The sequence below is a fragment of the Parasteatoda tepidariorum genome, chromosome 8 (genome assembly GCF_982258835.1).
Source record: "Parasteatoda tepidariorum strain Cologne lab strain chromosome 8, Ptep-v5.0, whole genome shotgun sequence".
NCBI lineage: Eukaryota > Metazoa > Arthropoda > Arachnida > Araneae > Theridiidae > Parasteatoda > Parasteatoda tepidariorum.
The window spans coordinates 14858434-14884910 of NC_141762.1; the positions used below are offsets into that span (position 1 = coordinate 14858434).

The 26477-nt window shown below is 27.6% G+C and overlaps 1 protein-coding gene across 1 annotated transcript in view; it reads right to left on the bottom strand.

Moving 5' to 3' along the window:
- Positions 1-3428: 3428 nt before the first annotated feature.
- LOC107456819 (V-type proton ATPase catalytic subunit A) overlaps positions 3429-26477 on the bottom strand; it is a 33507-nt gene continuing 10458 nt past the window's right edge. The window contains exons 5-14 of the mRNA XM_043043870.3: positions 26193-26330; positions 23712-23863; positions 22564-22726; positions 21195-21303; positions 18782-18904; positions 16948-17062; positions 14882-15089; positions 13082-13141; positions 12203-12469; positions 3429-5898 (exon numbers count right to left, since the gene is read on the bottom strand). Of these exons, the coding sequence (XP_042899804.1) occupies positions 5806-5898; positions 12203-12469; positions 13082-13141; positions 14882-15089; positions 16948-17062; positions 18782-18904; positions 21195-21303; positions 22564-22726; positions 23712-23863; positions 26193-26330 (1428 nt within the window). The 3' untranslated portion in view covers positions 3429-5805. The remainder of the gene's footprint in view (positions 5899-12202; positions 12470-13081; positions 13142-14881; positions 15090-16947; positions 17063-18781; positions 18905-21194; positions 21304-22563; positions 22727-23711; positions 23864-26192; positions 26331-26477) is intronic.

The window sequence follows — 26477 nt, forward strand, 5'->3', positions numbered from 1 at the left end:
TAAAAAGTCGCATTTTAACCTGCAGTCTTCTCTGCATAGCAAAACCGGTTTATCCATGCTGATGGATAGGGGAATAGTGTATAGAAGAGAAACATTGTCCGCGCCGGAATACTTTGACTTCAATTTTAACTATTTACCAGAAATTTCCGCGATATTGTCAAAGTTTTTTATGTATTGAATTTTAGTAGTAATTTAAAATCTATCCAGCAGCCGTTAAATCACACAAACACCGCATGTATGAATTCGGGACTATCAGCATATTAGGCAGCAGAAGTATTAAAATTAGTTCCATCTTTGTCATAAGACGAGATAGAAAAACTCATCCCAAAGCTCCATTGCGTGTTAATCACGCACTTCTCAAGCCATAACTTCAGTATGTGCTATACCTCGAAAAATGGAAGCTCCATCACCAATCATTGGTATGCGGCGTCATTTATGTTTAAAATTTCTGCAGCTATTTTAGATAGGATCATAAATAAATCGAAATAATTACTTCCGAAGAATCCGAATGGTATGCCAGTTAGGAAGACTCGCCAAAAGAAATCGCTCATATTTTGTGCGCTTTAACTCTCCTCCACTAGGTTTTTTCGCCAACTTTTCGTGGTGGAATAATAGTAATACGTACTTTATTTACGTCGCACTAGAGTAGGCTCTTGGCGAGTCTGAGAAGCATCTCTGAGGATGATCAAGTAACCCGAAAAATATGGTGTCTTGGGATATTCATCCACTTTTAGATGCACCTGGATAATTTTCTTAAAAAAAAATTTCCGCACATGCGCTGTATAAAGCAAAATTGATTCAAACGCTTTGTTTAATTTTTTTTTAAATATTTAAGCTATAGCAAAAGTGGCACTAGACCTAGTACATATTTCGGATATTTACCAAAGGTCTAGTCATACTAGGTCTGGTTAAGTGCCATTGCCCGGTATATCCTACACTGATGTTTTTTTAAGGCCAAGTGTCATTGCCCAGTATACCCTACACTAATGTTTTTTTAAGGTTCAGTGCGACTGCCCGGTATACCCTACACTGATGTTTCTTTAAGGTTCAGTGCCACTGTCCGGTATACCCTACACTGATGTTTTTTTAAGGTACAGTGCCACTGCCCAGAATACATTTGCCCGGTATACCCTACAATGTTTTTAAGGTACAGTGCCACTGCCCAGTATACATTTGCCCGGTATACCCTACACTGATGTTTTTTAAGGTACAGTGCCACTGCCCAGTATACCCTACACTGCTGTTTTTTTAAAGTTAAGTGCCACTGCCCGGTATACCCTACACTGATGTTTTTTTAAAGTCAAGTGCCATTGCCCGGTATATATTTGCTCGATACTCCAAACAATGATGTTTGTTCTAATCTATCGTCAGTAAGTATTAAAATATCGAATAAATGTAATTTAATTATATCCACGAATAAATTAATATCAAATCGGATGTAATAAATATTTCGGACATTCACCAAAGCGACTAATTTGATTGTCAACATTCACCGGTGAAAGTCAACAACCACCGATTTCGGTCATTCACAGTAACATGCACATCATTTACATAATAACTTCATCAGGACGATTATTTCAGACTTTGCCTAAATAGCATTTCAAAAAATAAAAATAATTGGTTTCGTTGGCGACGATCTCGTAAGGCGATAAAGAATCATGCATAGTACAGGTAAGGAAGATATTAACCTCGAAGGAAAAGTGGATGAATACCCCAAGGAATCGAAAAATATAAAACGAAAGTATATTTATAGCTTTTGATTTGATTATCGGATTGTCACGAATTTCGAATTTATCTTAATAGTTCGAGGGTCGATGCGCAGACGATATTTTAAGTTACAAAAACTGATACTAACTTAAATAAACCTTTTCTTGATGAATCAGATTTCTTGATCATCAATATTATTGAAATTTTTTCTTTTTCAATCGCAATGTGATTCAAATGCAAAATTGTTTCTCTCAAAAAGGTGAATTCAGACAGATACTCGAAACAGAGAATCCTCGTCTTTTGAGTTAGGATGAAAGTTATGATGTTCCAAGCATAAGCAAGCTGACTTTATTGTATAAAAAAAACTTACGCAGGAAGGGCGTTCATCGAGTTAATAAATTAAAAACCAACGAAAATCTAATGTTTCATAACACGTTTTGGAAAAAAATTGCGTTTTTTAAAATCATTTTAAGAAGCAAAAAATTATTTACTATTCTGTGATACATCAATAGATCAAAGTATAAGAAATTTTTCAAAGCGGTTTTACTAATTTTTAAACATGCCAAAAATTTAAAAGAACCCCAAAAAAAAATTCTTAAAAAAACTGTTCTAGGAATTCAAAAGGCAATTGATTTTAGAAACAAACAAATAGGCAATAATGACTTTATCATTTTTAGTTTGCAAACATTTTCAAGTAAAAATTTTTTTTTCTTTACGCGAAATAAAAGTTTCGCACAAGACTATGTCAAAGAGGACAAAAAAAGTTCTTCTGAACTAAGCTCTTGATCTCTAAACTACAACAGTTAAAAACAAATAAACTTGCATAATAAAAAAAAAATTTAACATTGATTTTTATTGCTTTTTTTTAACCCAGGTTTGTGTTCAGAGTTGGCTTAAAAGTTAAAAAAAAATATCTACGCATCTAAATAATTTTGAATATTTTTATAATTATTGCAGAAGAAATAAAAACAATGGAGAATAACTACATACGTAAATCAGGTATGTACAGCACAATCTTCAATGGTGTGAGTCTCTTTGCAATTCATTTCATATTGATGGGCATATTCATGTTAACTAAAGGATAGCGCTATTAAAGAAAATAGATCTTGTGTTGTAAATAGATAATTTCATAGACAGACAATATGCATAAGCAGTTTTTTTTTCCATATTCCTGCAATTAAAAATATTCATAACTATCAAGATGCATATATATTAAGACATAATACACCTCACTAGCCTATCCTGATGGGCCAGACTACAGTGTAATATACATTTAAAAAAGAATATTTATTCATAGAAAGTATGTTTTTGTGACAGTTTTCATGACTTGAAAGATCATCTCTGCAAAAACTAATAAGCATAATTACCGGCACACCCTCGTACTAAGATCCTCCTTACTAAGAAAAATATCCTCATTATTAAGGAAAAATCAAGTTGTTAGATCAAAAGTATTCAGTTTTACAATTTTGCACATAGCAAAAGGAAGTCTGATTTTCTCTTTGATTTAGAAGTTTACTTCTAACACTTATTTCATCCACTTATCAATTCTAAATCCACCCTTACACATAAGCCACACAAATTAAGACCTCTAATCTTTCCAGCGTGAAAAAAAAAATTTCTCCCTAAAATACTTTGTACATTGCTAATTAAAACAGACCACACATGGCAAGAAAAACTTATGATTTCTCCCAAGACGAAAATAACACAATTCATCACTAAAATTCCTTAGAACGTATTATTTATTTTATGAAGTTGTCAAATTACATAGACAGACACACTGCATTCAATAAATTATACTCCATGCCTATTTAACAAGTTGAAAATTTTCATAGTTATATCAACAATTAAACACATGTGACACATGAGCAAAAACATATAAAATATGAGTTTAAAAACACAACTTCATTCAAAAAAATATGTTCACATCCGAATATAAAGATACAAATCAAGTAATAGAAAAGAAATGGGCTCTTCATGTAAAATTAATGGAATAAAATACTTCGATATTTTTGTTCACAATAAAATTCTTACATAACTCTCTAATGTGTACTTGAAATTCAACAAAAACGTAAAAATATTGGAATTATATAGTCATAAACATCAACATAAGAATAAAATAAAGTTATTTAAATATAATCAACAACTCCAGTTAGTAGACATCATATAATTTGGCCAACAAAAATTAGATTGTCATCATTTAAAAAATTAAGCTGCCATAAAATCATCTTAAAAAAATAAATAAATATAGAATATATGGCTGGCCTTCATAAATAGCCTAAAATTAAAGGAAAACAATAATTTTTGTCGGCTTAAAATTTTCCACTAAGCCCCATGACAGAAAAAGTGTGATTTATTTTGCAATGGAGAGATGGCAAAATAAAAAAAAATATTAACTTCCACTCATACTGCACAAAATTAATTTTGTGTAGTTAATTTTTCCTGCAAATGAAAATTATTTGGCAAGGTACATTTTAACAAAATAACCGAAAAAAGTAGAGCATACATACGAAAATATGATAAAACCTATAAAGTGAAAAAAAAGCAAATTTTTTAAAGTTTTGTATTTACTATTCCACAAAATCATTAATAAGTATATGTATGAAATTATTCAGTGAGTAAATTTGGTTTGATAATGATCTGAAATGGTAGTTTGTACCTTACATGACTAAAAAAACTAAACACGTACTTAGTTTATTTTACAAATATGGATAAAATATTTGAGAAAATTATGAATAAATAGATATATATATGCCAAATTACATTGCAAGATATTTTTAACTGATGGTAATGCAGAAAAATAATATGCACATTATTTTAAACTATGATTGCAAATTAGATAAACTATAAAAAAAAATAATACATAAATTATTTCACAAAATTAGTAAAATATTGTGATGCCAAAACTAATTAGTTTTGTTAATACTTGTCAATGAAAACCTGATCATTTGCTGTCACAGGGCAAATAAGTAGTTCACTTCAAGGGAGAAATTTTCGAAACAAATTGAGCTTGTACAAACTTAAAGCAATAAATCAATTGTTCTCTGCTCTTTAATAAATTTTTTGGGAGAAAAAATGGTTAAACTGTCATGATTTGAACTAAAACTGCAAAATCAAATTACATCACCAGGGATACTGACTATAGCAATATTTTCAGATTATTTGAATAGATAATTTTTACACAATTTCTAAAATACTATACAGTAGTAAAAACTAAAAATAAAAAAAAAAATTATATTTTCTAATTGTGTTTTTCCAAATGATAAAGCTTAAATCCAATTTTCAAAAGAAATAAGGATGAAAAATTATAGATAATAAAAATATAGAATCACTTAGAATTTTATTAAGAACCAAATAAATTTCTCCATATCCATAAAAAAAAAAGTAATATAAGTTATATAAGTCATTTCGAGATCAATAATAAATTAAAAAGGGGGGGGGGTATCACAGAAGAAATCCACGGAAAAAAAGGAAAGTGAAAAAAAATTACCAGAAGAAAGGGAGTCATTTAAAAACTCAAATATCAGACACTTCTACAGCTTTCATAAAGAACTGCATAGTCTGATACTAAAATCTATAAAAATTGCAGAATCTTTAGTAGTTGGTATCTTTATATCAGATCTCATTTAACACCCTGGTAATGTACTCTGATATTGAGTACTTTGGTAACGTTCAAGTATCAGAAATTAGAGGAAAACAATAACAATAATAAAATAAATATTTTGAAAACACAAAACTATAATTTAAAGATAGAACAATTACATTAAGTACTATTAAGAATTAAAAAGTATGAGCGAAATACCTAAAAAATGAGTTTACAAAATATGCAATAGAAAATATTTCGACACAATTCCTTATGTGAAGTATATATAATGAAGACAAATTTCCTAAACAGAGCAAACACCATATATATATTTTTTTTTTACAATTAGAATCTTTACCTAAACACATAAACAGACAACAAGGCAGTGTTCCGTTTAAATTACAACAAAAATATCCCACATCTGCCACAACATCCACAGAGTTTGGAATGTTCTTTTAAACTTGTCTTGACTAGTATACTTGATGCTATCTAATGTACACTGATAAAAATGTTTAAATTCAATCTTCCAAGTTTCGGAATGCTTGCTGCATGTTTTCAAGAAGCTCGTCATATCTACGTTTGATTTCTTTCTCACCTTCTTTAAGGGGATCCTATTAAAAATAATGAAAGAATTTAGTGAAACTTGCTGAAACAAAAATCTAAGCATGCAAAATTCTCGGAAATTAATTCAATGAATTTTATAAGTTTATATTTAAAATATTTAGCATTTGCAAAGACTACAATAAAAACTGGATTTAAATGTGCAACTTGTTTAAGAATAATATAGTTAAGTACAAGAAATCTGACTGAGAAAATAACTAGCTTTAATGTCAGTTCATTAACGTAGAAACAAACTATTACAAACTAGTACAAACTCAACTATTAATTGAATCTTTTAAGTATAAGTAAAAAGGAATTGGAATAAAGACTTATGGTAAGTCAAAATTGCATTATAAACCAATAACAAAACTTATTTAACAAACAAAGAGGTGGTTAATTTATGCTCAAGGTTTATTAAAAAATGCTAGTTCAATACTTCTGAATTATAACATTTAGTTATTTTTAATTATCAATTAATTGCTCTAAAGATAAAAAGAATAGTAATGTAACTATAATAATTTTAAAATTGAGAAAAACTTCAACTTTAAAATTATACCATGCAAAACTTTGCACCTAATCACAGAACAAAACTTTGCTGCAAATTTTACAACAAATATGAATATGAGAACGTTTTATAAAAAAATTAATTATATCAGTAGAAAAAATAATAATGTAATAATTAATTTTAATTAAAAACAATTTTGAATATGAGAACATTTCATAAAAAATTATTTACATCCAGGGTTCATACTCTTTCAAAGAAAGTAAATTTCAGGAGTTTCTAAGGAGTTTTTCAGGAGTACAATACAATAAATTCAGGAGGTGCGAGGGAAAATTATATACTTTGCATAATTTTAATATAGCTATTTATAAAATTAAATTTACAACATTACAAAAAAAACCACAAAATAGTAAATTAATAAAAAAATGATCTTAAAATATTATTTATTTTAAACACTTTTTAAAGACATATATGTCTTATTCAGTTCACATATTTTAAGCTTAGATATTTTTTCTTTAGCATGACGCCTTAAGGCATTTGCTTTCGAAATTAATGAGAGATCACATTTTTTTCTGCCTGATCAGAATAATCATCAGAAGTTTTATTAAGTTCTTGTATATCATCCTCCAAATGTTTCTTTTTTCACCCTTAGCTTTATTATTTGTAATTACTTTCTCTTCTTCCAAATGAGCAAGATATCTTTGAAGTGCAACTGTAGTTGAAACAATGAGTTCTTTTGAAATAATGACTTTTTCAAGTCCACCAACAAATCGTAGATGGTCATCAATTATTCTTTTAGCCACAATTGTTTGGTTTGCCAGATTTTCAACCGATTGACCGAAAACCCTCTCTCACTAGTTGCCTGGCCATGAGAAAGCAGAAGTAGAGGTTTAATTACGTTCCACAAATTGGGATATTGTGAATTTGACAGGAACTCACAGTATAACACATCTAGTCGATCTACGCTAGGATCAAAATTATCGCCAATGCAGTGCCTAAATTTTGTCATAGCATCCATGCTGTTAAAATCTTCAACAAATTGAACATATTCCTTCAGAATGCTATCACAATCTTCTTCTTTTACTCTACCTGCATTGGTCAAATGAAATAATATTTTTCGAAGCTTGTTTAAATTTGCTTCTTTATTAACATGCGTTGTACAAGGATCAATGCACGATACATTTCGCACTAAAGAGAAATTCAGTGGTCACTTTTCAATTAGCTTTTTTGACAACTTCAATAAAAATTGCCTGCAATTCAAATAAAATTCCATTGTTTTCTCTTCATCCTTCAAAATTTTCTTCTTTATCAACTCTTTTCTGGCAACAAAGCCAACATCAATTTTGGTTGCCTCTTTACAAATTTCTTTATCTTTGAGATTTATACTTAACACATTGTATTAAGTATAAATCGATTACGATGCTGGAAGCTTTTCTTCTTTTATAAATCTGTTCAGCACATCTTTTAATAGCAAGTAGAGATCACCATTTAAAAATGGTAACGCGGGCTTATCAGTTTGATACAATTTTAAGAAAGATTCAACATCTTTCACAACAGGTAAAATGAAATTACATTTGGCAATAAATAGTTCATCTTTAACCATGCCCTGTAAGATTGTATACGATTGAATGTTTGGCCGAGAAAACTTTTTGTTTTCTATCTCCTTCAAATAAGTTCTAACATCAGGCAAAATTTCTAAAAGTCGAACTAAAACTTTTTTATTCTCCACCCACCTGTGCTTGCAAAATTTTGAAGGGAATTTTACAAATTCAGGATTTACAGATTCAAAATCTTCTCTTCGAGCAGGAGAGTCTTTAAAAAATTGGTAAACAGGGATGAGATTAGCCAAAGGCAAAAAGCTGAATTTCCACAATAGTAAATTTTACGCAAGCGCAACCCTTTAATAATAAATTTCAGACAGTTTAAGGTAATAAATAATGTGTTGACATACAATTGGTACTAATCTATTATTATATAAATGATTACATTGATACTTAACATTTAGTGAAAATAAAAATTACCAATTGAAAAAAAAAAAGCTGGAAATTATATTTTTCCTCAGTTCACATAAGAGACAATTATTACTTGAAAAACTACCTGGTTCAGCAAATTAAAACTACTGAGAATATACATTAATATTTCATTTCTTTTAATAAATAATGTTATGTGATTTATAGCAAATATATCAGTAATATTACTTTTTAAATTATATTGGAAAAAAAAACTTTAACAATGGACCGAATCATTATGTTCATATTATTGTCTAATCTAACTAGAGCCCTTTGAAACATATCAATAACAGAAACATAAGTAGAAATATACAGTAACTCCTTAACATAAAAAAATTGCTATTTTAGTTTGAAAAATTACATGACAATCAGCAACTGTTTAGATAATTGTCTTTTATTTGATAAGAATTTTGCATTTTATAGCATAAATAACAGCAATTCGATGCAAAATTTTGATGATGAGTTAACTCTTTTTCCAAAAAAAAAATATTTAATTAAATCCCTTTTTAAGTGATTTAATTAAATATTTTTATTAAGATTAAGATTAAGATTTATTAAAATTATACTATATTAAGTCGTTAGTCCATCTTCAAACATCTTGTGACAAATCCTATTTTTTCTTCTTTGCAAGCACAGAATGTAAGTTTTGAATATATTCCCTTCCAGTTTCCTGATGTTGTAACACTTACATATACTAATAATCGTAGTTAGAAAAACAGTCATCTTTATAGTAACTAATTTAAAAAAATTTTACTTCTTACAAGAATCCCGATAGTTGATCTTAAAATTGCGTGAATATGAATAACAATTATGGATTTTGAAATCACATGAATATGAAACTAGATATACGATTTTGAAAATGAGAAAATACAAACTGGGAAAAGAATTTTTAAAACGCGTAAATACAAATCACGATTCATAATTTTTAGATCGATCAATAAATACAAATCACGATTCATAATTTTAAGAATTATGAATTTTTAGAGTGCGTGAATGCGAATCCCAATGCCTTATTTTAAAATAACGTATAAATACGGAAATCAATGTTTGATATTATAAACCGCATGAGCAAATCAAGACATTGAATTTTAAACTTGCGTGAATATGAATCGCTACATAGATTTTTAAAAAGGCGTAAATACGAATCACAATATCGGATTTTTAAATCTCGTAAATAAGAATCGCAACATACAATACTCAAATCACGTGAATCAGAATCGCAACACGCAAATATGATAAGCTATGTTTGATATTAAAATCGTGTGAATGAGATCGAGATATTAGCAGATTCCAGGCTTGGGACCTCTAAAAGGCTTGTCAGAAACAGCGTCGTTTGAACTACAAAAATCGGATCTATCTGGAGGGCGGGTAAAAAATTCCGAAAATCTTATTTGCTGTGAGTAAACGGAGAGAAAACAGCTAAAATAAGTAAAAATGAGAAAGGTTTGGTAGCTATGCAGTTTAAATTTTCAGTTTCTCTTTGAAAATCGGTAAATTTTCTGAAAAAGCGGAATACTTATAAAAAAAATGAAATTTTTAGAAAAATCTGAATTTTTGACAAAAAAGCTGAAATGCAAGTGAAAAAAGCGGAAAAATCTCATCCCTGTAAACAGATGATGCAGCATGCTCTACTTTTGGAAAAGCAATAGAGCAACCACCCTTAAAGGTATTATGCACTATGTGCAGTCCACATGAACTTACATTCAAGAAACTCACATTGTGTCCATTCTTCATTTTTTCCATCATTATGTCTAGCACTTTTAGGTTGACATTCGGGCCATCCATAGATAATTGAAGTAAACTTTTAGTATTTATGCAAAGCATTTCTCAGTTATTTTTTCAAATAAAAGTTCAGATGTGGCATGGCCTAGAAAGTCTGAAGAATAGTAGCGCATATTTATGTGGTTACCATTCCAAAATCTTACATGACAATCCAGTTTTTGAATTGATTAATATCATTTAGACTTTCATCAAAAAGCAGTACATAATTGGTTTCTTCTTTCACTCTTGACTTAAGTAGAGACAAAAAGTATGGCGCTATACAAAAAACTGAGAGGTAGGCAGTTTTTTTCTCACCACAACTGAAATTGCTTGCTATCTCGCTATCAGAAAACATAGCTTTAAAAAGAAAATTTGCATTTTCACAAGATTTGTAGGAATAATGTGAGCTTAACACCTTTGAAGTCCATAAAATTTCAGCCTTTGTAGTGAGGCTATTCAAATGAATTGCTCGATTCAAATTATAAACCAGCACAGGAACAACACTTAGCAGGCAATCTTTATACAGTTCATTTGCTAGCCAGGGACAAAAGGGATGGGAAGACGGAAGGGATGATTAATTATTTTCTCCGTATAAGAATCGTTTTTTATTTTTGTAAAAATTTTTTCAGGAGTTATAAGGGCCCTTAGAAAAAAAAAGCTAATTTCAGGAGTTTTTCAGGAATTTCAGGAGGAGTATGAACCCTGTACATCAGTAAGAAATTAATAATAATGTAGTAATTATTTTAATAATTAATGTAATATTAATTAATTTTTTAACAATATATTAATAATTTTTTTCAACAAATCTTTAATTTTAGGATTTTACCGAGTGAAAGTTTTGAATTTAATCACAGAACAAAAACTTATAATTTATTGAAAATTTTACAACAATTATGAATAAGAACATACTAAACTCAGTACTCATTTAATATCTCAAAAAATGATTTTCATCTTCATTCATATATAAAAAAAAAGTATACTCAACAATATAATGCATGAATTTTTCTCAAAAATCAAAGGATGTTTTTCAATGATTATTTGGAAAATTGTAAAAACTTATAGTTTTCTGGCATAACTCTTTCTTTCAGGAATATTAAATATAATTTATTTTTTCAAAGGAATAAAATTTTAAACTAAAAAATCAGATTATTTTCAAACAGAAAGTTTAGACAAAAGCAAAAACTTAAGTATGTTTGCTTCGAATGACAGCTCAGCTCCTTAACAACTAAGACAGACAAGAACTTACCTAAAATTTTTAAACACATGCATAACATAAGAATAAAATCATTATCACTTCGAACAATTTCTAGATGCAGAAAATTATAATTTTTGCAATCCCAATTCAGTTAATATTTCAATACATAAAACATAGATGGAAGTAGTATACCATCATAAATTTACATCAAAATTCAAGGTTAGTTGCCCTTTCTATTCTGAGTACTTTAATTATGTGTTCCCTACTTAATTAATTATTGATTATTCCATTTAATTACCATATAAAAATCTGTTAAAATAATATGAGTATGCAGCATAAGAACTGAATAATAAAATTTTGAATAATAATAAAATTTTTGAAACTGAGCAAAGACTAAAGCAGCATATGCCCAAAATTTATCTTTCACTATATTTAAAAATTAGAAAATTAAACTTCAAATGAAAATATTCAAAATAAAATAAACATGAATGCAAAACAGAATATCATCAGAACAGGGGCACACTGCATGCATTTACCTTGGAGCTTTTTGTAAATTACAGTTTCACAAAACAAAAGTGTAATACAATTTTTATTTTGTTAAACTAAAATTTCCAGAAAAGCTAATCATGTAGCCCCCTGAAAAAATCCTGTATTGTGTTTATGTTTCTTTTATTTCATTTTCATGTTTTTAGATTTCACTTTAAGTTTAAAATTCTTATTTTCAAATTAATTATTAATTGCTAATAGTTCATCCTCCTAGAAATAATTCCTTAAATATAACATTATATAAAATGTAAGATTTTGAATCTAAATTAGATAGCTATTTTAATAACAATAAAATGCTTTACCAGAAACTTCATGGAACTCAGTTGATATAGAATGTTATCCATGGCTTCCCTGATAACTGACCACGTTATTCGATTCTCACTTTGTGCAGTAGATTGGACAGCATTCTGAGCCAAGTCATAGAATGCAATCATATTCCTCATCATCCCAACAGTTTTGTAGAATGGACAGAATTTGTCATAAGGACTGTAGCCATTTTGTTGCAAGAAATCATCTTTAAACAATCTTGCCACCTCTAGCGTGATTTTATCTGTCTCAGCTAATGAGGCCTAAAAATATAAATAAGACAAAATTAGGTATTGAACTTACATAATAAAAAAAAAAATTCATTTAAAAAAAAAAACTATTTCAGAATATAGAATTCAGTTTTATAATCGATGAAAATTTCTTATGTTTTAATTATTCAGTAATTGGATGTCAAACTTTCAATTTAAAATAAATAAAAATACAAACATTTGAATTTATTTATACACAAAAACCTCTTCAAAAAATATTAATTTTAAGTCATAAAAAACAGAAAACTTTATTACTACTAATGTTTTCTAAAGAAGAGTATTTCAACTTAGCAAAGAAACAAACACAAATTTCTTGTTAAAAATATTATTGCAAATAGTAAATGATAATATAAGAAAACTTAAAAATTAAGCTATTTCTTTCAATTAAAAAAATATATATTTGAAATAAAAACTTTAAAATTTAAAATGAAATATTTAAAATTTTATTACTTTTGTTACAAATTTACTATATTTAAATAAAAAAAAGATTTTGTATTATATTACAATTATATTTATAAAATATATTATAAAAAGTGGAAGAAAAAAAACATTTTGTATAAATTAGAAGTACATACTAAAATGTATATTATACAAAAATTTATGTACCTTTCCTACTAACTGTACAATTTCTGATAAATCTTCTTCTTCTTGCAAGATCTGTTGAGTCTGAAAAAAAAATTTTTGTCAAACTGTAGTAAAAAGAATAAAATATAAAGTCAACACTAAAATGAGCACCAGTTAATGATTTAATAAAGAATTTTAAACTAATCCATGGGCCTAACTGCTAACAGGAAATTTTTCCCAAATATTTAACGTCCTAGCAGAATTTAAGCTTTAAGATTTGAATAAAAATGATTTTAATCATGTTTAAACAATTTAAAGATTAAAAATATTTAATCTTCAATAACTGAACACCTTATAAGCATGATGTAAGGTTTTAGATGCAAGCAAAATTTTAAAAACACCTGATCTAATTATTAGTTTAAGACTTATATAAATATTGTAGAAAGATTGAAATTTTGATAACCTATTTTCAAATATGTTGCCATTATCGTAGGTATGTGGATATATTAATATATATATTTTAAAATTTTAGTCATTAGAAAAAAAATCATATTCCAGCAATATACAATGATAAACTAATAAGAACTTTTCTTCATTAACTTTGTATAAAATACAAAATTTTATAAAAAAATTGGAAATTTTTACATTAAAATATATGGAAGAAAATTATCTTATTAAAAACAGAGTAATAAAAAAAAATACCACAGATGTGCATAAAACAAATATTTTAATTTAAATCATATTTGAACAAGTTAAAAAAAAAGTAAAAGCTAAGCAAAATGAAATATAAGTATAAGGAAATGTTGTTAAATAAAATTAAATCCCATGAAATTTCAAACTATATTCCTATTTCCTTCATTGAAAATTAAGAACAAATCATACTGATCATAATTTTTGTTATTTAAAAAAATAATAGCATAGAAAACAACACACATGCGTATAAAAAAAAATTAAAAAAAAACAATATATATATATATATCGTGGATTAAAGATAAAATATTGGCAGTAATATACTGAAAGATGTATTTCAAAACTACAAAACTGACAGAATTACTTGCTGGAATATAGAAGAAAAAAAACAGCAAAAACTCCAGAAACCATTTTAATTTTCAATATAAACTTGAATTTTCTTCATTGTTTATTGTATGAAAGTAAATGTTTATTTTATATAATTAAGTCACAGACATTTATAAAAAATGAACATTTTCAGATGACTCAAATAGTTTAATGGTTTTCTAACAATTTGTCAAAAATATACCTTAAACATTTTTTTTTCTCAAGATTGATAAACATAATGTTGACCATTTATTTCCAGTTATTTTCACAGTCTATTAATAGAAACTCAATACAAAGTGCAGACTAAATTTTAATAGTAAATGTTAATTGTACAAAAAAAAAGTGCAAACAGATAAACAAATAATCTGCGATTTTTTTTAAAAAATAATTTATAGCTTAATTTCTTACTAGTTGTTTATGAGTTAGCCTTTATAAATCAAAGGTGATAAGAGATACAGCAATTTTAATCATTAAAAAAGGTTTTAGTATACTAACAGTGATTTAAAATTTTTAAAGCTATTTATTAAAAAATTTCCTTAAACAACTAAGTTAATCATATTTGCCAAAATTAATACAAATAATTTCGAAAATTCATTAACTGGTAATTTGTACATAGAAAGCTAAGTTTAACTGAAAAAATTGTAGCAAACTTCACACATTTTTTTATTCACAGAAGTATGAAACCTTTTAGAGAAATGGAGTCTTATAAAACAAAACATAGGTATATGCAATAAGTAAAAAAAAAATGCAGAAGGATAAATCTAAAAACAATTTTAAACTGCTTACCTTAGTACGAAGAGGGACAAAATCAGCAAAATTTTTATCATAAAAATCATCCAAAGCTCTTGTATATTTACTGTATGAGATCAGCCAATTTATAGAAGGGAAATGCTTCCTTTGTGCTAATTTTTTGTCCAAACCCCAAAACACCTGTACAATACCAAGAGTGGCTGATGTGACAGGATCTGAGAAATCACCACCAGGTGGAGATACACTGGAAATAAAATTGGAACATTATGCATAACACCATAATAAATGATCAACATAAGTTGAAATAAAAAATGATACTAAAAAAAGAAATGCACACTTGCATTAATTAACCCTTTGATGGACACAGGTGTTCCTTATATATATTTTTTTTTCTAACACACTAATTACAAAAAAAAAAAAAAAAAAAATTGTACTAAAATATAAAATCCAAAAAAAGAAGGATGAAAAAAAAATTTCATTCATTCAAAACATTTATCAACTGATTTTGTAAATTAAAGAAATTTCAGTGATAAATAACTGGTTCTCTTAGATTTAAATAATAGCAAATTTGAAAAATTATTGTTTAGAAGTGAGCTGCGTTTAGACGTACCTTTAATGCAGAAAAAGACACCGGTGTTAGATGCTGTATTTTATAACCATAAATCATTAAAATGCTATATATAATATTTTTCACTTAGTTTGATCAAATTAATGCAAGAAAGTATAAAAATTTGTTTAATAAAAAAAACTGTGCCAAAGAGTTAACATTTACACTAAAAATTCTATAATTGTGGAGCAGGGGACTCCATGGTGGACACTGAATCATTTAGGTAATTAAATACTTCTAGTAAAACAATGACAAGCATCGATTCTGACCAATGCCTTCAAAATTCTTAAAAAAATTAATTGGTTGCAAACGTTACCAGCATTTACTGAGTTTCTTATAAGCAAAGACTCATTACATAAAGTTTAATGAAAAAATATGCAATAAATTGAGACATAAATGTTTTTCTGTAAATTGAAATGTAAACCATATCATAACGATGAAATACATTTGATTATTTCCTAAACCTAATCTTATATTTTGTTTTTCTTTCGCTAGGTTTACTATATGCACACAAACACTTCTTAGATTTATAGCAAATCAATAAAGAAAAAGAAAAATTTCTGAAGTACAGATTACATCAAACTTTCAAGTTCACTGCAAAATATTAATTATTGTATATATTAGTTATTAATAAGATGCATGCCTACGTAATGCATTATTAAAATAATGATAGTAAGCTACCTTTAACATTATCTGGCCATATCTTTTAAGCTGTCTAAGATTTACACCTAAGAAGTTGTGATTTTTTATCAACATTTGACACACTTGTAGACGATCATGAGCTAAAGAATAACACAACTTATAGTAATATTTTCTGTTCACAGAAAAGAATCCTTTTTGTTTGGCAAGACATGTTTATCATTCAAACACAAAAAATTAGATAAAAAAGAAATAGCTTAATTTTAAAATTTAAAAGGTAGTAAACTTAAACATTTTCTTTTTGTTTAGTCTTGAGTATTTCTCATACTTAACTAAAATTAAACTAGATACAACTAACTTTAATAATAAGTATAACAGTAACATTACAGAGCGCTTATAAAATGAATTGTTGTCTATGTAGAATAAAATGCTTGTTTAAAAGATCTAGATTAAACAAAGGAAAAAACTATTTCAAAGAACTAATCAGATCAAGGGTCTGTCTAGGTTTTTCTGAGAGGTACCTATTTTGTGAAAATTGAGACATAATTTAGGAAAATTAAAAATTATATTAAAAAATCAAAGCAAAAATGTGGTAAAAATATGAATTTATCGTTTTTTACGGGATACAATAATAAAATTTTTAGAAAAAGTATTCTGTGAAAATACTGTTTTTCCTAAAGTTGAATTTGTGAAGGTACTGCTAAACGGTAGTAAATTTGCCCTGGACAGACCCCTGCAGATGTTAAATTATATTTTTGTTTATTATTATTAATTTTTTATTAGAAAAAAGGCGTGAAAGGCATCCAATATTATGAAATTTATAATATAATTCCGAACACATGAAAATAATACTTACGCTCCTACAATTGTTACACTTCCTTCCCTTTCAGGATTTCCTAAGCATTTTACTCTTCCAGCTCTTTCATAAAAGGATGCCAAACGAGCACCAAGATAAGCAGGATAACCAGAATCTATTAACGGAATTAAAAAAAACACGTATGGTAAATATACCTATCAAAAAATGGGATATAATATCTTAGATTAAATATGAAGATGAGCTATTTCAAAGAAGAAAAAAACAATAAAAAATAAAAAATTTTAAAAAAAATCAGTCATTAAAAAAATTATACATTAAAACTGTTTAAAAACAAATTTCATTAAAATATTTTTTACTTTTTTATAAAAAAATCAAGAATTAGAATTTGGAATAAAGATAAAAATGAAATTCTTCAACAATATAATAAATATTTTACATGCTTGAAATGCTCAAAATTAATGGGGCATTTAAATTAAAAAGCATATCCATATGATAAATGAATAAATCAGAAATTATAAAATAAATGTACTATTGTTTGAGATAAAAACTTCTCTATTCATATTTTAAAGTAAGTTTTGTTAAATTTCAACGCTATCAATTTAATATATAAAACTTGCATCACTAAACTGCTGAAAAAGCCAAGCAGTCCTGTAACTAATTCTATCAGATGTTAATGAAAAAAAAGTAACTAAAAATAAACTTTACACTATCTTTCCCAACTAAGAAACTAATTTTGTTAAAAGATAAGTTCAAAGAATGAAAGGAAAAAACCTACATACACATGTGCATAGAAATTTAAATTTGCTGCATAGATTTATTCTATAGATTTACCATTAATCCTATAACCATTTATAAGTGAAAGACATTATTCCTATATTAATAACTAAAAATGCATGCTTACCTACACTTCTAATACTATATACAGTCAAACCCAGCTATAGTGAACCTTCAACGGATTGAAATTTCGGTTCACTATAACCGGGAGTTCACTATATCCGTTGCGCAGGCAATTTCACCAATGATTCCCAAACTCCTCCCTTTTATTACATTATATTCATATAAATGACTGAAAAATATTATGCAGTAGCAAAAAATGTGTTATTTTTCATCACTCTTCGTCTTGCGTACAAATAAAAATTAGTAATCTTTAGCTGATGAGCAATCCTCAACATCAGATACGGAAACACTTCTCGACTCTCAGATAATTTTTCCAGAATTTCTGTTATTCCGATTTTTGAACCTGTCTAACCTGCCATTCGAGCACATAAAAGTAGTTTCTATAGATGGTTTTAAAAATCGGTATATGTATTTATTTTGAAGTACAAATTTCAAAATTATTACAAAGAAAATGGAGGGGAAATCAGTCGAAGACAAAAAAAAGTTCATTATATCCAACTTCCTCACTTTTTTGGTTCACTATATCCACTAAAACTAACATTATACGAGTATAGCAAGGCACGGGACCGAGCATTTCGTTCACTATATTCGAGAGTTCACTATAAGCCGTGTAAGGACTATATTTCAGAGTTTTACGAAATATTTAAAGTTACTTACTAGATATTTTAAATATAATAAAATTTTATAATAAAGAAATTCTGGTAATTAAAATTAATATCAAATTATAAATATAGGTATTTTAATAACTTCATTAATTTTCTTCGTAAAACTTATACACAATGTAGTTTAATTCAAAATCGGACAAGCATAACTTGTTAAAATTTATTACTGTCCAATATATTTAAAAAAAAATTCTATATAAATTTTTATAAAATTAAATATAAATTTTTATAAAATTAAATATAAATTTTTATAAAATTAAATATAAATTTTGGTAACATGATATATAAATGCTATAAAAAAATAACAATCATACCAGCAGGCATCTCAGCCAAACGACCAGAAATTTCTCTCAAAGCTTCAGCCCACCTAGACGTAGAATCAGCCATCATAGCCACATTGCAACCCATATCACGGAAATATTCTGATAATGTAATGCCTGGGAGAAGATTTATATTTATGTAAATAAAACAACAACAAAAACTTATTACTTTTATGAAATACTCTAACACAACTCATTAATTCAAATAAGAGAGAAAATTAATAAATCAAACACAACAAAATGGCATGATAATAAATTTTGTTACGCTTTCTAATTTTTCTCATAAAATTCTGAAAACTTAATTACTAAGATATTTGAAATATATATCTCAGATAATATAAAGTCATTTTTTCAAAGCTATGCTACCTTTCTTAGTATTTAATTATTCCATTAAATTTTGACCTATACACATATATAACATTAGATATATATCAACAATAAATTTATACACAACATAATCAAACTTATTCCTCTGATTATGACATTTGGCAGACAAACTTGTAAAAAGCAGATTTTCCCATTATGTACTTACTTGAAGAATAACATAACTCATTTATTAAACAAAATCAAATGAAATTTTTAAGAACTTAAATCATCGTATACATTTTTAAGAATAACACAAAAGCCATTACACAAAAAAAAAGATAATGTGCAAACTATCTTTTCAACTTTTGCAATTTCAGATTATTTTTTTTTAATGTTATCTCATTGAAATTCTAGCTGAAGACAGTCATCATGGAATTTTTTTATTCTCAAATAAGAATAGAAAAATCAGGAACATTTTTTCCCCTTTGAAGGGCAAGTAAAGCATCATTTCAAACTAGTTCAGCAGAGTAAAAAATATCTTTTTAAAATTTCTCCGAAAAAGAAAACAAAAACTTTTTACTTCATTATTCTTTATTATTAACAAATGAAAATAGAAAAATTGTGAGCTTCCCCTCCTATGCATGAAAAAAGACATCATTTCAATATAATTCTGGATGGGGGAAAAAGAACGTTTTGAAAATTTCTGAAGAAAAGGAAAACAAAATTTTTTTTACTTTATTATTTTTTATTTTTCATTATTCTCAGATGAGAAGAGGAAAATCCAGAGCATTTCTTTTTGATCGCGAATCAGGCATCTTCTGAATATAATTCTGCCGAGGAAAAAAAAATCCTTCAAAAATTTTTGCAGAAAAGAAATTTAGCATCTTTTACTTCCCAGGGGAAAAATCTTTCTGCAAAAACTCTGTTGTGTTCTGTGACAATGTCGCTATGATTCGAGTACAGGATTATAATTACTATCCAGAGTTTTACAAGGGTTTCAACATTTTGCTAAAACAATCGAAATCAGAAGGAAAAACACATGTATCATGATCTTATTCCTCTTTATTGTCTGCAATTTTATTTCTCCTCCACTCCAGTTGAACATGAATTGGCAACCAGACACAGAAGCTGACATACTAAAAAGATTTCATGTTCTACCAAGTTCTACCCCTCCTCACACCCAATTCAAAAGGAATGAATTGAAAAGCAGGTGCAATACTTGACCTTGAGTCATTATTCTGTTTCCTTGGCTGTCACTATGTTCTAAGGCAGAATAGCAGAAATGACAGATAATTTTTTAAAAAATAAGAAAAAGTAAAAAAATAATAAGTAAATAATAGGAGTTCTGTGGTGCCTGTATCTTCTTAATTTGTTTTCCAACTTTTCAAATTTTGATTTTTCTTACATTTTTTTAATTTTAAATATTTTTAAAAATATTTATATATTTTTTTCCATGTTCTTTCTATATTTTTAACTTATTTTATAAATTTTATGCTCTTATATATATGTATATATATGGTTCATTCCAAAAATAAAGCACACTTTTAGAGTTCAAGACTTTCGCTTAATATATTTCTTATAATTTTGAACGAAAACAAAATGTACACATTAGATAATAAATTTCATATATATATTTTTTTAATATGATTCTAAAACTTTGAGTTACTTAGCTTTTTTTGCGTTATAAAAAATTATATCCTAAAAAATGCTTTGTAACTTATTTAGCTTTTTTTCATTATATTTCTTTTATATAATATGATTTTTTAGTTATAATTCAGGGTCCTTACTATCTTTCAGTGTTCCTAAATATCATTCCTTGCTGCTTTTTTTTTTCTGTATTAGTTTTCAGTATTTTTGTCTCTTTTAAAAAAAAATTATATATCCCACAAATTTGTCTCCTGTGTTACCTCTGCTTTATTTTTAAAATTCAAACTAGAATTACTTATAAAAAAGTTAGCAACAATAGTCACTCACGCACTTCTATGTTCTTAGTGTTCTTTTCCGGCAGCCATTTTTTCAGGAAATGAAATTTGAGGAATAAATTGGATGATTAAGGGTTTTTGAGGGTACCGTATAATAACCAGTAATAAATAAAACAAACCAGTATAAATAGAGGCTTCTCTGGCAGCTACAGGCATGTTAGAAGTATTTGCAACCAAGGCAGTACGCTTCATAATAGATTCTACATGTCCATCAATTTCAACATTCAACTAAAATAGAACATTTACTTGTTTTTATATGTACCTTATATGCATCAACCAATGCCCATTTACAAAAAATCACATGTCTTATTAACAAAAATTTCATTACTGCTCACTTTAGTTTTAGTTATTACAACAATTGCTTTAGTATGTTAAAAAAATATACATATTACAATCAATTGAAAGGCTTAGGGCAATATAATGATAAGCATCATTAAGACATTTGTGAGAATATTTTTGGCGAAAAACACTGAAATTTTCAATGCGATGCTTCTCTGTACTTTGCATCAAATTGCCTTTCCAAAAATTTGAATGATACACTGTTGTGCAATTGAAAAAACAATGCAAGTGCTTCACGATAGATTTTGAGAAAAGAGGCTTGACAACAATTTTTTTTTTTTTTCTGTTGCTAATGCTATGAAAGCTAAAATTGAATTTCAAAAAACAATGCAAGTGCCTCACAATAGATTTTGAGAAAAGAAACTTGACAACAATTCTTTTTTTTTTTTTTTTTTTGAATTCTGTTGCTAATGCTATGAAAGCTAAAACTGAATTTCAAAAAAATGAAACAAAGTTTATATTGAAACAAATCTTTTACAATAAGAGGCTTATCATCATACAAAAATGCCAAACACATGAAAATTGCTATTTTGAATTTTTTGTTGAATCAGTTGATTTTTCTATTCTATGGCAGTACATATTATAGTAACAATGCTAAAAAACAATCTGTTATAAAAAATGTCACTTTTTAAAAATGTGTGGTTTATAATTATGTTACCCTAAGCTCAATCATTCACATGAAGCCACACTTTTACTAGAAGTTCAATCTTTCTTATTCAATTGCTACATAAATATGTAGTTTTCTTTGATAACTTATAAAATTTTTTTAATTATTATTATAATAGATATAAATCTATAACTGATAAATTTAACAAAAAAAAGGAACTATCTCGTCAATTTTAAATTGAAGTCACAAATACAATAGATTTCTTCCTTTAAATAATTTTTTTTAATGATTTAAATAATTTTTCTAATGAAATGTATAAGATTAAGATAGAGTTGCGGATCTTTATAAAATTCTATTGTAATTTAGTAAATAAAAGCAAAAAGACAGACGAGAATTTACTTGATAATTACCAATGCCATGATAACATACAATCAATAATTTGATAGCAATTAGACGATTTGTCAAGAAACTCCAAGTTCTAAGAAAATAGTAATACATGTAAGATGGATAAAAATTATCAATTAAATCAAATGAATATTCACCTCTGGGAAATCTCTTAGTACTTCAGACATTTCATTCCCTCTTTCTCCACAACCAACATAAATGATAACATCACTGTTAGAGAATTTTGATAATGACTGTGATATGACAGTTTTTCCACAACCAAAAGCACCAGGAATGGCAGTAGTTCCTCCTTGGACACACCTGCGACGTAAATGAAACAAAAAAATAAATAAATAAAAACTTCTTTATTGCAGAACGGACAAGACATTAAAAAATAGCAAAAAGTTTAGAGTAATTTTAAAGCTTGAAAAGTACTGTGAAGTTGAGATAATATGAGAAGACCAGTTAAACATTTTGTTTCCCATTTTTAGGTTATGTTATTTGTTTTAAATATTTTTGATTAGACAAATACAAAGCATTATAATGCCACAAAATATTCACTTTGTATCATGTGCAAAATTGCAAACTCAATAGTTTTAAAAACAGGCAGTAACAGAAAATCAGTTTCAAAAGGCAGATCAAGATAGGCATAGATTACTGAGTATCAAATTATCAAAAGCGCATTCACCTACCAATGAGGTGAATTCTCCCCCAAGTTCGAATTCCGGTGGTGGCTGGCTGATACAAATTATGTTCACGGCAAGCAGCAAAATAACTTGGACCCTCATTAGAGCAATATTCATGAATCTTGGCTCAATAACGGTTCAAAAGGCCATTATTTTTAGATATTGGTCCGATATAGAATTGTCCGATTAACACGATATTTTCATAATTCATAATTCGGCCCCATAAAGGCCGATATTGGCCCTATATAGGACCAATAATAAAAAATCTAGGCATCCCAATATTCCCTTGGTGCATGTTCATATAGAAGCCATATGGAGCCAATTTTGAGCCCAACTGGGATCAAGGTAAAATTGGGAAATAATTCAAAAATAATTTTTGAAACCATGTTTTTAACTTAACAAATTCACAAATATTCTCTAAACAGCGTCTATTCTTAATGTAATCTAATTTTGAAACATGATTTAATATCATTTATTTTTTAATGCTATTTCAAATATTCGTCACTCAAATTTTCGTTAGGAAAAAGTTGTTTCACATCAAAATGCAATATATATAACAGCTATGCAGAAAAAGTTGTACTATTTCAGATAGCGGCTATTTACCAATAAAATAAACTTACGGAAATAGGGAATCCAACACCCTTTGACCAGTCAGAAGAGGATGGTTAGCAGCAAGTTTTTCAGTAACAGGACGAAGTTGTCGTACAGGCCAAACTTGTAACATTGTATATTGTGATTTTTGTCCATCAAATTCAGTTTCCAGCACCACTTCCTAGCAATTATAAAAATATGAAATTATAAAAATATACATAAAACTAATTTAAGTCACTAAGCCTGAAGTTAAGCCTAAAAGAGTAACAAAGTCTTAAGATATTTTTCAAGCAACTGTGTATTAGAACATGAGTGCCATTTTGGTGATCTACTAAAATATAAATAATAAAATTTTTAACTGTTGAACTTTTAAAATCAGATTGGTAAAAAGAAAAAAAAATAGGTTCCTTTCCATTTTGGCAGGGCAAGTAAATTCAGCTACTTTATTTATTTTTTAAAAAACATTAGAACATACCTCTAACCAATGACTTTATATTAGTGACTTTATCACCTTAGTACATTTACCAACAGATGGGAAAGTATTAAATTTTCTAAGCATTACTTCTCAATTGAGAGAAAGAGTTAAAAAAATTATCCCAGGCAAAATGGTGAGCTCTAACCATAAAACAGATATTTAGGAAAAATGTTAACCTATGGCAATTTTTTCTATAGCAAACATTGCTTGAGGACATTTTCCAGTTACTTTAATCATGTAGGTAACTTTTTTTTAAAAATTCAAAATAAGATATTCTGATATATATTTTGCAATTTCTTTCCTAGATAAAATAAGTTTAATATTAAATTGCATTAAAATTAACAATCATAAATTTTTATAACTATAGGAAAGAATGCCTTCATTTTTGTAAGCCTGATTGCTCACGAGAGAAACAAAGTGTTTTCATATTGTAAAAAAAGTAACTAAACATAAGTTAACAAAATAAAAATAATAGCAATAAATGATAGTCTGTAATGGAGCTAACTGTTTAAGAATGTAAATTGACCAAAACAAGTATTTTACTCTGAAAAAGTATGATTATGATTTGAGATTTTTTTTTATCATACGACCAAACCTAGGCGTGCCAACCATTACTTTATGACAGGGAGCCCAATACAGCTCAGGAACAAATAAAATTATTAGAATTCTTTGCAGCATTTACAGCTAGTACATCGGACGTCCAGGACAGCAATTCGAGTGATCACTGCTCATGTCAGAACCCGTCAGGCAGAGTGGGCAAATCGGAGATTCCGCTAATCCAATTTTATGAAGTTGCTTCCTAAGGTAATCATGTCCGGTTAATATCCTGAAGTTAGTTACATCCGCCCGTCTGGACAAATCATATAGTATGGAATTATGCAACAAGGAATCCTAGGTGTTCCCACTAGTTAAGTTGGCAATAGCTTCATATCTGGCTTTAAACTTGGCTGTAATAGTTCTTTAAATACTATGGTAACTGGAAAGGGGATGTCGTTGAAGAAGGTTAGATCCAACCTTATCAAGCGAATCGGCGAACTCGTTTCCTAAGCTACCACAATGAGTTGGTATCCATTGTAGGGCAACATTGCATCTACTTTTGATCAAAAAATCTATAATAAATTGGCATTCAAGAGCAGAAATAACTCAATTATATAATCTACCACATGTGGTCATATTATGAAGATTATATTCATAAGTAAAAATACAGACACTCAGGATTCTATATATTATTTATTTTTTTTAAAAAAAAAAAGAAGAGAGAATAGGATAGAGAGACAAACATTAACTAGTTTCATAAAATAATAATTAATAAAACATAGCTGCCAACTAGGCAGACAAGATCTACTGGATAGGAAAAAATCCAGTAGATTTTGCGAAATAACAAAAATTTCATGATAATTGTGGTTGCATAATTACTAAATGTGAATTTTAGGAATTTTTATAGTCATCAAGTTTTTCAGTTATGATCGGCATTAAACATACTTGAAATGTTATGTATTTTGTTTACTCATAATTTCGAATATTAATCGGCATTTAATTCATCAAAGACAGTTAAAAGACTTTTTAAATTAATTCAAAAAGAGTTCAGAATAAAAATAATCTTAACATTTTAGAACAAAAAAAAAAGTTTTGAACTGATTTCTATAAATGAAGTTTGCTTCATTATGTATCAGTAATACTTATTTAAATATTTAAGCAAGCAAGCAATTATCTGTACAAAAATTCTATTTCAATAGGGATTTTTTTTTAGGAAACTTGCTTAATTTTAGAGAATTTTCTAAAATGTGCAAAAAACAGGAAAATTTTAATTAAACCAGTAGACCAGGAGAAACTGGCAAAACCCAGTAGTCTACTGGAAAATCCAGTAGCGTTGGCAGCGATGATAAAATAATTTTCCCATTTTTATTGGAAACAGTAGAAAAGTCAACTTAAGTCAAAGGTAATTGGTCAATAAAATATATTAAATATCAACACTTTCACAAACAAAGAAAAATACATTCTATCAAATAATAAATACATGTTAACATATTCTTACATCTACAGTGTAATTCCCAGGCTCAGCAATATAATTGATACGGCCCAAGGCTTTAGGAGGCAACATAATTTTGTGCTTAATAAGAGTATTTTCACGGACTACTCCATAAATGTCTCCACCAGTGATATGACCTCCAGTCTGAAAAAAAAATTAAGAAATAAATATTCTAATCAATAAATTATCTAGGATCACGTGAGGTAAGATGGGTATATGTTAAAAAATAGACTTTCTCTTTTTAAGTTGAGATAATTTATTTAATATTTTTAGAGATATTTACTAGGATTC